Raw genomic sequence first — 16,801 nt, forward strand, 5'->3', positions numbered from 1 at the left:
CACACTATACATGTTGGGGGATGTTGGCTGGTTCTTGGACTTTTTGTGAATTCCTTCCAGAAAAGATGACACCTCTGAAAAAGGGGGCGGCCTGGGGGAAAGGGTGCAGACTCACCAAGGGAGCCTCTTGTACCTCCAGTCAGTAATTTAAGATGCCCAAGAGTCATATTTTTTTTGCGAGGCTGGAAAGGATGAATTTGATGCTACAAGTTTATCAGGGCCAGCACCAGCAGAAAGTGGACAGCATCATGGCAGAGGAATTTGGGTCTCAGGTGCGAGCTAAGCCTGATGCTCCGGGCCCCTCCTGACCACCTCAGGAAGTCAAAAAGGTACCTCTTGGTAAAGGCCGATTTGCTAGAATGTAACCTAGGTCAGAGGGCTAGGGTTCTGCCTTCCCACTCCATGTGATGGTTTCACACTGGTCCAAGCAAGGCAAGGGCAAAGATGGAGGCCACCGGGCTGAGGGCTGGGTAAATAGAGCACCAGGACCTATTGCCATGAGAAAGAAGCCACCAGGCTGGGATCTAGATTCAAGAATGAGTCATGGGCAAGTGCCAGAACGCAAACAGTGGGAGGCCTGCAGCAGCCTAGCTGACTGTGGCCCACAGCGTCCCTCCCCTTTTCTTCCTGGCTAAACAAACCAGATTGTGAGTCAGCATCTGCCCCCAGGAACACTGCCATTGCCAGCTCAGGGACAAATTCTGACTGGTCTAAGACAATTGAAGAAATCTCATTCGCTTTTGCAAGTCAGTGGTTTAAAGGTGGGCACATGACCCAGCTTTGCCAATGAGACATGAGAGGAGGCCTGTGAGGAAGCTTCTAGAAAAGGTTTCAGGCCAGGCGCGGTGGCTCAAGCCTGTAATCCCAGCACTTTGGGAGGCCGAGACGGGTGGATCACGAGGTCAGGAGATCGAGACCATCCTGGCTAACACGGTGAAACCCCGTCTCTACTAAAAAATACAAAAAACTAGCCAGGCGACGTGGCGGGCGGTTGTAGTTCCAGCTACTCGGGAGGCTGAGGCAGGAGAATGGCGTAAACCCAGGAGGTGGAGCTTGCAGTGAGCTGAGATCCAGCCACTGCACTCCAGCCTGGGCGACAGAGCGAGACTCCGTCTCAAAAAAAAAAAAAAAAGAGAAAGAAAAGGTTTCCCCCCTCCCAAAAAAAGGGCACCTTTCTCTGGATACTGTCAGGTCTGTTGCCTCACCTTCAGACTATATATATGTATGTTTATATATATGTTTAGGTCTATATATATGAAAGAATGTAGTTTTCTTTTTTGTTAGTTGGAGTTTCTATTGTTGAAAAAAGCATTCCAACTGATGCACCTATTAAGCTTTTAAAGTGTTTGTATTTTCAGAAAAGGGGAACAATTCTAGCCTATCAGAGCCTTTATGTAAAATGCAGAAAGGTGCCTATTTTGGTCCATGTTCACACTGCTGATAAAGATATACCTGAGACTGGGCAATCTGCAAAAGAAAGAGGTTTGATTGGACTTACAGTTCCACATGGCTGGGGAAGCCTCACGATCATGGTGGAAGGCAAGGAGGAGCAAATCACATCTTACATGGATGGCAGCAGGCAAAGAGAGAGAGTTTGTGCAGGGAAACTCCCCTTTTTAAAAACCATCAGATCTCATGAGACTTATTCACTATCAGAAGAACAGCATGGGAAAGACCTGCCCCCATAATTCAATTATCTCCCACCGGCTGTATCCCACAACACATGGGAATTCAAGAAGAGATTTGGGTGGGGACACAGCCAGCCCATATCAGCACCCCTCCTTGTCTGGGCAGGTATAGTCCCTTTTTCTCTCTGCAGGATGACTTTAAGCAGTGCACAAACTGGACAACTATCCATGACAGCCCTGCTGCCAGAACATCCCCAAACATGGATTGTCAAAGAAGCAAAAGGAGAACTGGTCCCCATTGTCCACATTAGGAATCAATAGGGGACAGTGGAGAAAGATCCCTGTAGAGAACATGATGGGTGCTGTCAGAAGAGCCAGATGTAATAGCGAGATGAGACTTCAGCTGCCTCCCTTCAGCAGGTGTGCTCAGGGTTGGACATGACACAGTTGTGCAGATGGAAAGGAAGTCTGAGAAACTGTGCAGGGACTGCAGTGCATACCTCTCACTCTCATCACCCTGCCTGGTAGCCTCTTCCTTCTAATAACAGCACCTCCATTTTCCCCTAGAGACCACTCCTTGCCCACTCTGAGGCCACAGGATTCAGGTGGACTTAGACATCCTACCCCAACCCCAGTTCTCTGGATGGGCCAATGAATTAATTTCTTCTTTTCCTCAAGCTTTTTCAAGTTGGTTTTCTGTTACATGTGACTGGGAACAGTGCACAGGTGATACAAAGACATTCTCTAACTTCAGAAGAGAGTAAAATAAAACGGGAATACTTTCTAAGTGGTTTGCTGCAAACTCGTTATAGGACTTTGGGCAGGTCACTTCACATACCTGGGCCTCGGTTTCCTCATCTATTAAATGGGGGAGTTGGTCAGAATAATCTCCGTGGTCCCTTCCAGTGGTGACACTTTACAATGCTAGGATATTTGGGTTTTCTTTTTTTCTTATTCTCCCTTTTTTTCTTTTCCTTTCTTTTTTTGAGATGGGATCTTACCCTGTTTCCCAGGCTGGAGTGTAGTGGTGTAATCATAGCTCATTGCTGCCTGGAATTTTTAAGTTCAAGGGATCCTCCTGTCTCAGACTCCCAGGTAGCTGGGACTACAGGTGCACACCACCACGCCCTGCTAATTTTTTAAGTTTTTTTTTTTTTTTTTTTTTTTTTTAGAGATTAGGTCTCACCATGTTACCCAGGCTGGTCTCAAACTCCCGGGTTCAAGCAATCCTCCCACCTCAGCCTCCCAAGATGCTGGGATTACAGTCATGAGCCACTGCACCTGACACACTTAAATTTTTTACCCCAAAACAAATCAAGCCATGCTGGTAGGTCTGGTAAGGGTGGAGAGAGGATGCCAGGTTTGCAGGGAGGTAAGGATTGAGCCAGGGAGGGCCTGGGGCTTGCAGTGGGTATGCATGTCCAGGGCAGTGTGCTTAGCATCCTGCTAAGGCTCTGGTAGTGGGAGGTCACCAGGGCTCGAGGGCATTGTGGGAGGCTGAGAGGACAAGGTCCAATTAGTGGCCTCCTTAAATTTTGCTTTTATAACTGAGTGTCCAGCAGAGCCTATTAGTGTATTTTCTTTGAAGCTGCAGGACGGTCAAAACTTTAAAGTGAAAAACAAACAAACAAACTTTAAAGTGGTTAGTGGTATTTTTTCTCTGGAAGTAGAGGCTGAATTTTTCTCTGATGGAAGGGTCCCCTGAAGAGAGAAACCCTCCAGTGTCCAGGGTCTTTAGGGAACTTTGAGAACAGAGCCCCAGTCTCAGAATGGAGATCTGCCACTAAGAGGAACTGGGCAGGGGTGCATCTCAGGTTCCGGGAGCCTGATAGGCGTCAGGAGCACCTGGAGGGCGTCCGCACTGTGAGAGGGGGCACAGGCCACCCCAGCAGCATGGGAGCTGGCTGAGGGTCAAGGAGAGTGAAGGCCTATTGGGGTGACCAGTGGTGGGACATGAACCACCAGCAGCTCCAACACCAGAGACATCCAGCGTCCGGGTTCCATGTTTTATTTTCTATATTGTATGTGCCTTCCATATCGTAAGTAAAGTTGTGGGAACTGTTACTCCATGGTCTTAGCCATGCTTTGGGGAATTGAGAGAGGTGGTCTGACAGGGAAGGAAGGCGGAGGGAGAGCTGCAGAGCTTGGCAGAGCTGGTTAGGAGAGAGCAAGAGGTGAATTGCAGGCCCCAGAGCAAGAGGCTGGCAAGGGACGACCAGAGGAAATGGATTCTCAAACTAAGGACATCCTAGAAGCTCAGGGAAGAAGAACCTCAGTCCACCAAGCAAGCTGGAGTTCTCCTTCAGGGGCCTCCTCCACAGAAGGACATTTTTTGCCCCCCAAGTTTGAGATGTGGGGGCAGGCCTGTCCCACCCAGGCGGGCTATGCTGGAGGACAGGGCAGGATGAGTCGGCTACAGAAGGGGTATCAGCAGGACCCACAGCTGCAACCGTGGAAGTGGACCTGTTGCCTGGGAACATTCCACAGAGCCCAGCCGGCCCGTGTCCCAACATGCCTGGGACCGGGTCTGGGAGCCGCAGCAGCCAGGCCTGGCTCTGGAACGTCAACAAAGTGACAGCAATAAATAATGGGCGGGGAGGCGTCCGGAAGGACAAATCCAGGCAGCTTGTTTGGCCTTCAAGGTTCTCCAACCCCACGTACTCAGGACGGTCCTTGGAAATGATAACACGTTTCCCAAATCCGGTTTGGCTTGCCCGTCCTAGCCTCTGGCCCTGGAGCCCTGCAGGCCTCCTCCTGCCTGCTGTTGACTGTATGCTGGTGTGGTCCCCACCACCAGTCTGGGAAGCTCCGACAGGCTGCATTCTCTCCCAGCCTGTGCTGACCGGCTGCCTGGGCCTTCTTGTTTTCCTAAAGGAGCATTTTTACATTAAATTAAATGTTCTCAGTAAAGTCTTTTTCTGTCTGGCCCTGTTTCTCGCTGGAGCGGTCAGAGGGGCCATGGAGGAGGATTGGGGCGTGAAGGGCCCCTCACTGCACTCCCTGGATCCCTGCCACCGGCCCAGCCCCCGCAGCCTCCCGGCCAGCCTGGCCTCACACAGGCCCCTCACATTCCAAACTGCCTGCCTGGTTTGTTTTTTTAAGAAAGCAATAACCGCAGCACATTTGCTGTGGTTCTTTATAGCTTTCCATATGTAGAATTGCTCTTTCTCTCTTCAGTTTTTCCAATGCTTTTTTCTTTTAAATAAATGCTCATAAATTTTGCTGGTGTAGAGGATGAAAAAACATACCTAAAAAGAGCAGTTTGTTGGAAAAAAAAAAAGAAAGAAACCACCACCAAGCAGTATGTTGAAAAACGGAGCTGCTGTTTAGCATTATATACTTCAGAAAATGGGGGGAAAACGTTCAGGGTTTATAAAAAGGAGAAGGCTCTTCTGTAACAGTTCTACAACTTGCATGTCTACATCTTGAGCTTTTATTTGATAAACTTAAACCCCCGCCATCAACTCTCTGGGCTTGCTGAAGGCTGAGGAGACCCAGGAGGGTGGGCCCTCAATCTGTGGTGGAAGGAAGCTGCAGTGGGGCTGGGACTAGAGCAGCCCCCTGGCTTTAGTCTTCTCCCAGCTGTTAAATTCACATGGGGCCTTGTGCAAATCTTGTGATCCAGAGGCCCCTGTCTTCATAACTGCAAAAATGAGCGGGTTGGGCTAAAACATCTGGAAAATTCTATGGCTTTGGGATTAAGTCCTTGATAAACGAGAGCAGGAAACAGATTCTGAGGCCTCTTCAGATCCTCCCTGCCCCTCAGAGAAGCTGCTGCAGATTCTGCTGGCTCCTTCCAAATATCCGTTCTTCCCTTCCTCCTTGCCCACAGAACTCCAGTTTTCTTTGCGGCAGCAATATGCCCAGCTAGAGAGCAATTTTCCAGCCTCCCTTGGAGTTGGGCATGGCCACATGACAGAGTTTCAACAAATATAGTGTAAGGCAAAGTCTCTGGACCCGCCACCTCTGCTGGCTCACTTGTTGGCCCCTTGCTCTTCCTGCCTGGAATTCCATCACAAGGGAGGTAGAGCAGCCATCTTGAAAGTAGAGGTCAAAATAGAGCAGAATGGTGAAGCAGAAGAGATCAGAAGGGTCTGGGTCCCCAGTACACCCAGGAGTCACTGTCCAGCCCTGGACTGCCCACCTCACATGGCTACTTGTTATATGACAGAAATAAAACCCCTATCTGGTTAAGCCACAGTAAGGTGGACTTCTGCCACATAAAGTGAAACCTAGTCCTAATTTTACTAGGCTGAGGAGAAACAGTCTTTAACAAATATAGAGAATCTTCTATGTGCCCAGTGCTGACAGGTGCAGAGAGAGTGAGCAACACAGATATGGCCCCTGCCCTCATGTAGCTCACACAGGAGGGTGGTGACAGACAGCAGTAGACTAAGAGGTCAGTTAGTTATTTATTATCACTGCATTGCTCTGAAGGAAATAAATGAAGTATTGGAAAAGAGAATAATAGGAGAAGCTCTACTTCCAGTGGGTGGTCCTAGGATTTGTGAGGAAAGGATATTGAAGGAGGAGAGAGGGAGGAAAGAATGTTCCAGGAAAGCAGCACACACAAAGCCACCAGTGAGGCCCACTGGACAGGAGCACTGATGTTGAGGGAACTGAGAGGAGCCGGCGAGGTTGGAGCTGGTGAGCAGGGAGGCAAGAGGAACTGGCACAAGGCAGGAGAGGTAGACAGGGCCACCAGGTAGCGCCTTGGGCTTTTTAAGAAGACCTCCATCTGGGGCTGGGCGCAGTGGCTCATGCCTGTAATCCCAGCCTTTGGGAGGCTGAGGGGGACAGATCACCTGAGGTTGGGGGTTCGAAACCAGCCTGACCAACACGGAGAAACCCCATCTCTACTAAAAATACAAAATTAGCCTATCATGGTGGCACATGCCTTAATCCCAGCTACTCAGGAGGCTGAGGCAGGAGAATCACTTGAACCCGGCAGGCAGAGGTTGCGGTGAGCCAAGATCGTGCCTTGGGCAGCAAGAGCAAAACTCCGTCTCAAAAAAAAAAAAAGAAGAAGAAGAAGACCTCCATCGACCTCCATCTGGACAGCAGTTTCAGCCTCAACTTTTGTGAGCTTGATGGCTGCTCGGAGATCTGGCCGAGCTGGCTGTGAGAACAAGTTCCTCGTCCCTGATCCTGCAGAGCCTTGGCCTTGAGTCGGGTTCAGGTCCTGAAGGCAGATGATGATCTACCAGCCTGCAGGTCAGTCCCAGCCCTGCCACTCAGGACCTGTGTGCCTTTCAGCAACTATCCTCTCTGAGCCTGAGTCACTTCCTTGTCTGAAAATAAGGACAGTAATAGTCCTGCTTCTGAGAGCTGTGAGGAGGTGACGTGTTGAATCCCCTAATGCACTTGGCACTGTGCCTGGCACATTGTAAGTGCTAGAAAAGAGTTTATTTTGGCTGTTACTGGGAAGCTCATCAGAGTCCAGGCCTCCTGCCCCTAGGCCAGTTCTTCTCCAGTTTGGCATTCGAATCTCCTAGGCCCCACCCCTCAGAGACTTGGATTTAGTAGTGCTGGGACTAAGCTCCAAGGTGATGTGAGACCTGTGGTCTGCAGACCACACTGCTTTAGGCTAGGGCCAAGGCAGCCCCCAGGAAGTACTCTAGAGAGTGACTGGCCTCCCTCTGTGGCAGCCACCTCCAGCCCCAGTGCACAATGGCAGAGCTGGGAGACCCAAAGCCCAACTCCTCCCGGGCAGACTGGAATATATTCTTCCTGGGAGGCAGGGGAACAGGGATCAGTGGGTACTTGAAGATACCTCAAAACTCTTTGGGCAGTTGGTAAAAATGCAGATTTGGGGTGTCTAGCCCCAGATATTCTAATTCAGTCTGGAGATGGAACCAAATCCCTTCCTGTTAAACAAGTCTCCCTGGATTCTGCTGCAGATGGGGCACTGGCCGCGCTTGGACAAATGGTTACAGTGGTTTTAGAGTTCGACAAACCCAAGTTCAAATCTTTCTCAACAATTTTCTCTCCACGTGGCCTTGTATGACTTTTAAAACATCTCCAAACCTTGCTTTCCTTATCTAAAAAAATGAACTTGTTAATACCAGGAATACCCTCCCCAAGAAGATGAAAGAAAAATAAAAATATTTGTATAGAGAACATAAAAGTTATAATCACAGACTCCACTGTGCAAAGGTATAACTTGCTTTGTTTACCTCTAGCTCATATTAACTTAGCCCATGACCTCGAATTTCCACTAGCAGCAGAAAACTTTGGGTTGGAAATTCTAGCTCACTCAGACCAATCCCAGCTTTAAAAAAAAAAAAAAAAAAAGTCTCCTGTGGGAAACTTCAGCCAAAATCAAGATTTTCTCCTCCTCCACTGCTGGTTGTTCCCCTGAAGATGATCTGGGTTGTTCAGGGGTTAATTACCCTCACTTCCTCAGGGCTTCCATGTGGCACAGCTGGCCTTGGGCATCTGCATGCCCAGCCAGTGCCCACTGTGCCACCATGGCCACTGGCTGCACAGCCCCGGCTTGGCCTTCTGGCCTCTGTCCTAGGCCTCCTCACCTGCCAACCTTGTTTCTTTGCTCAGAGCTCTCCACAGCTGCACCACTGAGAAGTGCTCGGCCCCTATGGCTGCCTCTAATCCTCTGTCTAGTCTCCTTCTTCAGCCATTAGTCATTTGCTGCTTAGACGCCATATTGGATATGAACCTTACTTGGGGTTTTGATCATCTCCCATCCCCTTCTTCTACCAAATGGCCAAAGCACTATCTCCTTCCACAGGCTGAATGGAAAGGGAGGCTAAGTTAATATACACTAGAGATAAATAAAGCAAGTTACACCTTTACACAGTGGAGTCTGTGATTATAACTTTTATGCCTTCTACACAAATATTTTTGTTTCACTCTGTTTTCTTCTCTGTCTCTGTGTCCTCCAGGGGTTGGCTTGTGGCCATCCAGTTTCACACACACACACACACACACACGAACGTACACACGTGCACACACACGCACATGCACACACAAACACACACAGAGCCTGGCTCTTGCAGATGCAAGTCTTGCTCTCACGACTAATGTTTCTGCCTCAGATTTACACAACCTCATTTGGCTCTTCCTGTTTCTAGGGGTTATCTGCCTTCCTGAGGGCAGAGCAAACAGCCCCACTATCCCTGCTGTCCAGTACAGCCTGCCAGTCCCATCATTTCCCAGAAAGCAGCAGGCGGAATGAAGAGGCAAAAGGTACAAGGAAGCCTGGGGCTGGGGGAAAGCGCCTCTTTAGTATCTCACAGGAGTGCCCCTTTAACTCTCTTAGGGGAAGTGCCTACTTAACACAGCTCACGGATGACAACCACGATGGTGTCGGTGATGACGAGGATGAGGAGAAGCTTTTCTTCCTGGATATGCAGTGCTTTGATGTGCTGGCTCTGACTAGCTCTGAGCCTGTGTTCCCAAGACCAAGGGAGCCTTTGAGGACACCTCAGGGGGAGCAGGTCATAAACCAATGACTCGTTCGTGTTGGGTTATGGGGTGAGTGGTAACTTCCAAAATGTGTTCCTGCCCCCTCCCTGCATGGGAAGTGAAGCCAACCGAGGCGGAGATGGCCTGTCTGGGCCAACCTTTCCTTCAAGGTGGCAGAAATGCCCCCATCAGAAATGCTTTCCTTTAGAGCAAACATTGTCCCCTCCAGGGGCATCTTAAAATGTAAATATGCTGGGACAATGTGTGCCTTCTCTGTTCCAGGCCCTGAAAACACTGCAAGAGGAGAAAAGCTACAGCCTCTATCCCCTTATTGTCCTGAAGGTAGCATGGAGAGTAAAGAGGCTTCCCCCACATTTAAGCCCCACCCCCGGGGAGTGAGAAGCAGCTCTCTCGTCCCCTTGTCAGTGCTGAGCCCATAGGGGTGGTAGCCAACATGAGAGGCAGTGAAGCCTGTTCAAACTTGTATTTATTTTCTAAGAGGTCAGGATGAGGGCATGGGGATGGGGATGCATAACTTGGGTTTCAGGAGGAGCCGCAGACCTTGGGGAGAAGGATGGAGCCTCCTGCCCTGCCCTCAGTCGTGCTGCTAGTAAGGGTGATTCAGGGTGTGCTCCATGATGGTCCGGAGCGCCATCCACGTCTCCTGGGCCGTGGGGATGATTTGTGTGGCAGGCAGCAGGAAGCCATAGCGCCCAGTGTCCCGGAGCTCAAAGCTGAAGGCATACTTGATGCCACTGTCGTAGGCCCAGTCAACGGTGATCCCACTGGCCACATCTAGAAACAAAAAGTCCAAAATGTGACTCCAAAAGGAAGAAGGGGATGTGGCTGCAAGGTACAGAGGCATCCTGAGTGGAAAGTGGGCCCTGGGAGCCAAACCCCCACCCACCCCAGGCCACACAGGGCTTCCTGCCCAGGCCTCAACCGGGATCACAGCCATGCACCTAACCCATTCTCTACTCCTGCAGAAAGAAAGCTCCTGCAGGCTACCAGGCTTAGGAACCTTGCAGTAAGCCAGGCATTGGGAGCTGTGCACAAAAGCTGCCAAGAAACAGTTGCCTGGGTACCACTGTTAACCCTTCTATCCAGCTGGGAGGCAGCTTTGGGCCAGCCCAGCTAGATCCATGGCACTGCCCTGCGGCCAACCCCAGGTGGATGTGGTGTCTGAAGCAGGGCCAGGGAAGTCTCACTCACAGAGGGTGGTGCTGATGCTGCCAAAAAAGTACTCGATCCCATGGACCTTATACAAGGCCTCCACCGCATCCTTGGCAAGATCGTACTGCAAGATGACATCGGCAGGGTGAAAGGCAGGGGCTCCCCAGGGCTCCCACACACTCCCCCACCCTCACCACCTGGTGAGAAGCATGGATTTAGGAGTCCTGGTAGTTGAAGGTGGAGATGACCCTTGTGAGAAGGGAGCACAGCATCTCCGGCTTTGAACTTGATCACACATGAGAACAGCAAGCTCCCCCTACCCCTTCCCTGCACCATGGGGTCTATCAGTCCAGACCCTTGTATTCCAAGTAACAATCTGAGCCCTCTGGGAGTATGACAGATATGGATTTTCCTGAGAAGGGGTCTCTTCTCCCCAAGCCCTAAGCAGCCAGTCTCACCAACTCCCTGTGATTTGAAACGGGCTCCAGCGATCGGCCGTAAGGGTACATGAGCATCTGAGAGTAGCTGTGGATGGAGATCAGAGCCTTGAAGTTGCCATGGGCTGTGATGAAGTTCACTATGGCAGCCACTTCTGGCTCCGACTGAGGGGAGGGCCCGTGATAAGTCTCTGAGCAGGGGTTGCTGTTAGAACCATTTCCTGGAAGTAAAATAAAGCCACCCAAAGAGTTGAATCCCCACGTGCGACACAGATGGCACTCACAAAATACCCATGTGTTCCCCTGCATTTCCCAGCCTCCTTTGCAGCATGACTGAGGTCATACTTTGACCAATGAAAAGGTGAACAGAAATGACATGGCACTTCTGGGTTGAGATTGTTAAGAGCAAGTGTGACTTCTCCATGTTCTTTTCTGTCTGTGTGGCTGGAAGCAAAAACAAAATTCTAGATAGAAACAGCCTCCTGGATCCCTCTCTCACTGCTAGAAGAAAGCTGCCAAGGAGAGTCACCTATTCATATGGGACTTTGTGTGCATGAAAAACAAACTTTTGTTGTGTTAAGCCACTGAGATCGGGATGGATATTTGTTACTGCTGCATCCTCTAGTCTAATGTCAGAGGACTGCAGCCACACCATACCCCGCAGTTCTGAAGCCCTGCAGGGAGCCCCTTCGGCTTGTCCTGTAGTCCCTTTAGGAAGGTGGGCCTGGCTCAGAAGTTGCATCCAGAGGAAACTGTAAGTCTCTGCCCCAACCCTCGCTTCCCCTACTGAGCAGCAACACCTTTAGGCTGATCCTTCCTGGGTGTGCCGTCAGTTGAGGACTCAGACTCAGTGTAAGCTCAAGCTTTGCCACAGCCACAGCTCCAGGTGAGCCATGAACTTGGGGTCTGGGGACATGGGAAATCAATGTAGGAGAATAGTTCCGCATAGTTGCCTGAGGCTGTTCTGGGAGCCAGCGGTGCAAAGAAGTCTTTGAAAATTCTTCTTGGGGACTTAAGATGAGGGAGCGAACAAAGAGGAGCAGGGCTTTTATTCTTTTCCCAAGTTCCATTTGTTCCCATCTCCCCCCGATTCTTTGCCCTCACCCCATCTCTCTCTTCCTCTTCCGCTCCTCCTCTGTTTTCCCTTATTCCCGAGGGGAGGGTTGGGCTGCACTGAGCTGGTCAAGACTTTGTAGGCTAAGGACACACTTGGAAGGAGTCATCCCAGTTTCTCCTCTCTCTCCTCTTCCCTGGAATGGTGGCACTGTCCAGAGATCAGGGATTGCCTCAACTTCTGAAGTCTCCTGAGGAGGCCACAGCATTCCTCTTGACTCCTGGGGTGGGGGGCTGGCCCATGGACCACTTCAGATGATGCTCTAGGAATGCAGCACACGGGTCCTCCCCAAGAATGCACAGGAGGCCAGGCATGGGTGGGAGGGATGGGCTACAGGTTACTCGTTAAACAGCCATTCAATTAAGGCAATAACAAAACCATAAACAAAGTCGTCCAGCCTGAGTCACCAACCCAGACACACACTCTTGCTGGCCCCAGGGAGGCCCAGGGAGCACACCCCCTCTCGGTTTGGTGGTCCTCACCTGGGATGGGGACCCTGGTTAGAAGGGGAGGTGCCAGCAGACCTAGGGGGTGAAAGGCAGCCCCCAGGCTGGAATCAGCCCAGCTAACAGCGGCCTTGTTTATTGTGTCTGCCGGGAGCTCCTGCACCTGCTCCACTTGATGAATGACAAACAGCAACAGATGCGCAGAGCGGGGGAGGTTGAAGGCTTTGTCTGCCTTTGCGGCCCACGCACAGAAAGCCGTTCCCCTGCCAACGACCAGGTGGCTTTGCCCAAATATGGAGAAACACTTCAGGCCATTAGTTCTGGTTTGAGCTAAGCAGAATAAACTAATCTTCCCCTGGCCAAATGGGAATTAGCTGCCTGCATCTCTGACGCTCACAGTCAAGGTCCTCTGAGTCTGCCTGTTTCACAAGTACCTGCTAATGGATTCATTAGCTATTTATTTTTCCTTCTCTAAAAATGTAATTTGTAGCAAGGGGAAGTCTCTGGAAGGACATGGTAAATTATTAAAAACAGTGATCTTTGAGTGGTGGGATCATGGGAGCCTTTTGCCCCCTCTGGGCTTTTTTTCCATAATTGTTTTGTACATTGTGTGTATACGGATTTTTTTTTTCCTGTGGCGAGACCCACAGCGGTTATTTTCTTTAAGAGGTAATTTCTCTTTCTACTAGCCAGCCTATCTTGGGGTGCATGGGCACTCACTCCAGTCAGTGCTGAGGGGCCTCATGGACGCCCCCGCTGAGGCAAGCGTCTGTTCATTTGGAGGTGGAAATGCCTAATTTTGCATGGTCTGGTTCCCTTACACAAGCAGTTAGAACCCCCACACTCCGGGCCAGGGGCCTCACTCTCAGTGCTTTGGGGCCATCCTTATTTTTCAGTGAGAACAGACTCCAAGAAGCCAGATTTTTAAAGCAATGGGCATCCGGATTTAAATGTTCTACCTCATTGGTTTGGACACCAGCCTATAGGTCTGATTATCAACAGCAATGACACCATCCCCTGTGGAGCCAAACCCTGACCCCAGTGAAGTGCAGATGCCACGTCTGGGGGCTGAGGGCTGTGTCTGTTCTGGAATCTCTGTCTTAACTGGACCCATCAAATTGTCCTGCCCATCAAATTGCTGTATTTCCAGGGTCCATGGACCTGTCTCTGAGCTTTCTGGAGGCCCCAATTTCCCAATCCCTGTGCCCCTTGCATGGCAAGGGAGATTAATCAGGGAAAAACACCAAGGAACTCAGGAGAAAGCTGCCCTCTCCCCCTCACTGGGATTAGACAGCTCTGTAGGTATGCACCAGGGTCATAAAGTAATGGGTCAAAAATAAAAACCAGGCTCAAGCCAGCCTTGATGATAAAGAATTTGCTCGAGGCTGGGTGCGGTGGCTCACGCCTGTCATCCCAGTACTTTGGGAGGCCAAGGCGGCTGATTCCCTTGAGCCCAAGAGTTCAAGATCAGCCGAGGGAACATGGCGAAACCTCGTCTCCACAAAATGTTTTAAAAATACAAAAATTGGCTGGGCGAGGTGCCTCATGCCTGTAATTCCAGCACTTTGGGAGGCCGAGGCGGGTGGATCACCTGAGGTCAGGCGTTTGAGACCAGCCTGATCAATATGGGGAAATTCTGTCTCTACTAAAAATACAAAAAGTAGCCGGGCGTGGCGGTGGGCGCCTGTAGTCCCAGCTACTCAGGAGGCTGAGACAGGAGAATCACTTGAACCCAGGAGGCAGATGTTGCAGTGAGCTGAGATCACGCCACCACGCTCCAGCCTGGGTGACGGAGCAAGACTCTGTCTCAAAACAAAAACAAAAACAAAAATTAGCCGGGTGTGGTGGTGCACACCTGTGGTCTTGGCTACTTGGGAGGCTGAGGTGGGAGGATCACTGGAGCCCAGGAGGTCAAAGCTGCAGTGAGTCATGATCACACCACTGCACTCCAGCCTGGATGACAGAGTGAGACCTTGTCTCAAAAAAAGAAAACAAAAAAAAAAGTGGGTCATTCTACTGGACACTTGAAACTATTGCCCTGGCCTCCCCAAAGGGCAGATTTCAGTCCTAGCTCTCAGGGAAAGAGTTCAGAGGCATTTCTTCGTGTTGTGCTCCCTTCAGGGCAGGGCTAGGGATATTTTGGGAGTACCGTAAACTCTGGATTTTGAACAACAAGCAAGGCTACTTAGTACCTCCATTAAGCCTTTCTCTGTCATATTTAGGATTTGACCCATGTAGTTAGTCCTCATTTCAGGAGCTGGGGGCTCCCCTAAATGTTTCCCATGAAGGTTTGGCACGTGTACATTCAATACACACACACACAACCTCTCCCATACCCACGGCCAGTCTGAGATATGTGCTCGCCTGTCCCTGGCCGTGACTCATGCGTATCAGCTGACTACATTGTCCTGTGCCTCCCAAGTTGCGTCAACATAATCTGACTGAGTGGGAGAACCTGCCACGGGCCAACACCACTTCTCCAACCCTGCCCCAGGACAGCAGGTTGCCATACCTCCAAAGCCCGACTTCCAATTCCTGTTGAGATCCACGCCAATGCAGAAGATTCCAGGTCTGATGGACTTGTTTTTCCGCCATAAGCGGTTCTGGGAAAGCCCAGGTCAGGTGACCTCATTCACTGGGCCCATTCCCAGGAATGGGAGCCTCTGATATCCTGGCCTATGGGGGTAGGGGACCCTGGTGGGGCAGGGAGGAGCAAAGGGAAGGAATTGCCAGGACAGGATGGAGCTGGCATGGGGCTGGGCCAAGGACACAGCTCAGATACTGTGTAGTTGAAGTCAGGGTCTGGGGAGAGGCTGGGCATAGGCTGCCAATAGTGGCCTTCCCTGGGCAGCAAGAAAGAGGTCAGAGGGCAAGAGGCTGCAGGTGCAGTACCTGAGCAGCCTTCCTGCCCTTGGTGAGGACTTCTGCAAAAAGGCTGTGAAGGGGCTGGTTCCCAAAGTACAGTGACCTTTTCTCCATCCCCCTAGAGCTGACCCCCTCCTTCCATCCTTCCCAGGTGCCCTCACCATGCTGTGGGTAAAAGCAAACCCATCAGGGTTTGTGACAAGCTCTATAAAGATGTCCATGGCCTTCAGTATATCTGTCAGGACACGGTCTTTGCCATAATCACTGACAATCTGCAAGAAAGAGTGAAGAGGGATGGGAGGCCCCACTGATCTCCTGGGAGGTGGCGCAGGACATTTGCACAGCCAGTGGCTGCAGGAAAGGGTGGCATGGAACCCCTTAGGTATATCTTTTATGCAGAACCAAAGGCTTAGATATTAAACAACTAGAAGGCAGGGGATCAATGTGAGCTCTGTGCTGCAAAAGGTAAGAGTGCACTGTGGCTGCCCCAAAGGGCGGGAGGGAGACAGCACCCTGAGTGTAATTGTTCAACCAGAGGCACCCTTAAATAGTTAAGTCCCTGCCCCTAGTTGCAGCCCCCATCATGGGTGCACCTTAGCTACAGGTGCATGCTGACCTTATTGGCAGTCCAGATGCCGGTGGCATGGGTGATCCACTCCCGGGAGTGAATTCCAGTGTCAATCCAGATGGCTGGGTGCCGAGAACCTCCAGTGCTGAACTGAGAAAAAGAATCAGGCCCCAAACACAGGTTTGAACTCAGACAGCTACTGCCTCTAGGCTACCTGGAAGGAGGCCCCCGAGGCATCCTCACTGCCTGGGGCAGTTTTACACACTAGGTAAGAGGGTGTGTGTGCAGGTACCTGTCCGTGTGCCCAAAAATGCACATTTGTGAGGGCCTTTGAAAATATGGTGGTGCCCTTGGGGAGCAAAGTGATCCAACCAGAAGCACAGAATTTCCCAGGATTGAAAGTATCTTAAGACCAGGGTTTCTCAAACTCTAATGGGCACATGAGTCTCCTGGGGATCTTATTCCAGTGCAGATTCTGACTTAGTAGGTCTGGGGAGGGTCTGAGGTTTGGTAGTTCTAATAAGCTCCCAGGTGATGTTGATGCTGCCATGCAGGGGCGTGCTTTGAGTAGCAAGGCTTCAGACAGCATTAGAAAGAGAAGACCACGGCCCCTGGAGAAATGGAAGCAGGGACAGGTTAAGTCAAATCCCAAGTTAGGTGGGTCCACTTGGCTGTTCAGAAGAGCCCACCAGAGAATTGTTGAGAGCGGCAGCAAGCACCTGTCCTTCCTGACAGCTGATGCTAAATGCCCCGCAGGGTCCACACTCCCAGGTGCCCTTTTGGGCTCAAACTAAGAATTGCTTTCTGATGGGCTCTGCATTCACCTCTCCTACTTCCTTCATGACCCAGGGAACTGCAGGGTGCTGAGTTTGCTTGATTTCTGTTCCAGTGGCTCCTGTGAAGGGCTGGGAGGCTTCTCTATAGACTCAGGCATATCTGCAGGGCTGTCTGAGCCAGATGACCTCATTAGCAAATGGGCCCTCTGTGTACCTCTCTTCCCATTGAACGAATGTAGCAACTGAGGTAATAGAACGCCAACTCACCCACACTCACACCCCAAGTCCAGGGTGACAACTGCCACTCTGCAGCCCCAGCTCCTTAGCCATCCTCCCACCTACTTCCTGACCAAGGACAGGCTAGGTCAC

At 50.9% G+C, this 16,801-nt stretch overlaps 1 protein-coding gene across 2 annotated transcripts in view; it reads right to left on the reverse strand.

Moving 5' to 3' along the window:
* Positions 1-9,522: 9,522 nt before the first annotated feature.
* CPA5 (carboxypeptidase A5) overlaps positions 9,523-16,801 on the reverse strand; it is a 29,825-nt gene continuing 22,546 nt past the window's right edge. For both annotated transcript variants that reach the window (XM_033194851.1, XM_033194850.1), the window contains exons 7-12: positions 15,705-15,806; positions 15,250-15,360; positions 14,736-14,826; positions 10,685-10,884; positions 10,266-10,350; positions 9,523-9,848 (exon numbers count right to left, since the gene is read on the reverse strand). In XM_033194851.1, the coding sequence (XP_033050742.1) occupies positions 9,661-9,848; positions 10,266-10,350; positions 10,685-10,884; positions 14,736-14,826; positions 15,250-15,360; positions 15,705-15,806 (777 nt within the window). In that variant the 3' untranslated portion in view covers positions 9,523-9,660. The remainder of the gene's footprint in view (positions 9,849-10,265; positions 10,351-10,684; positions 10,885-14,735; positions 14,827-15,249; positions 15,361-15,704; positions 15,807-16,801) is intronic.

Source organism: Trachypithecus francoisi, unplaced genomic scaffold, assembly GCF_009764315.1.
Source record: "Trachypithecus francoisi isolate TF-2019V2 unplaced genomic scaffold, Tfra_2.0 Lachesis_group4, whole genome shotgun sequence".
Taxonomy (NCBI): domain Eukaryota; kingdom Metazoa; phylum Chordata; class Mammalia; order Primates; family Cercopithecidae; genus Trachypithecus; species Trachypithecus francoisi.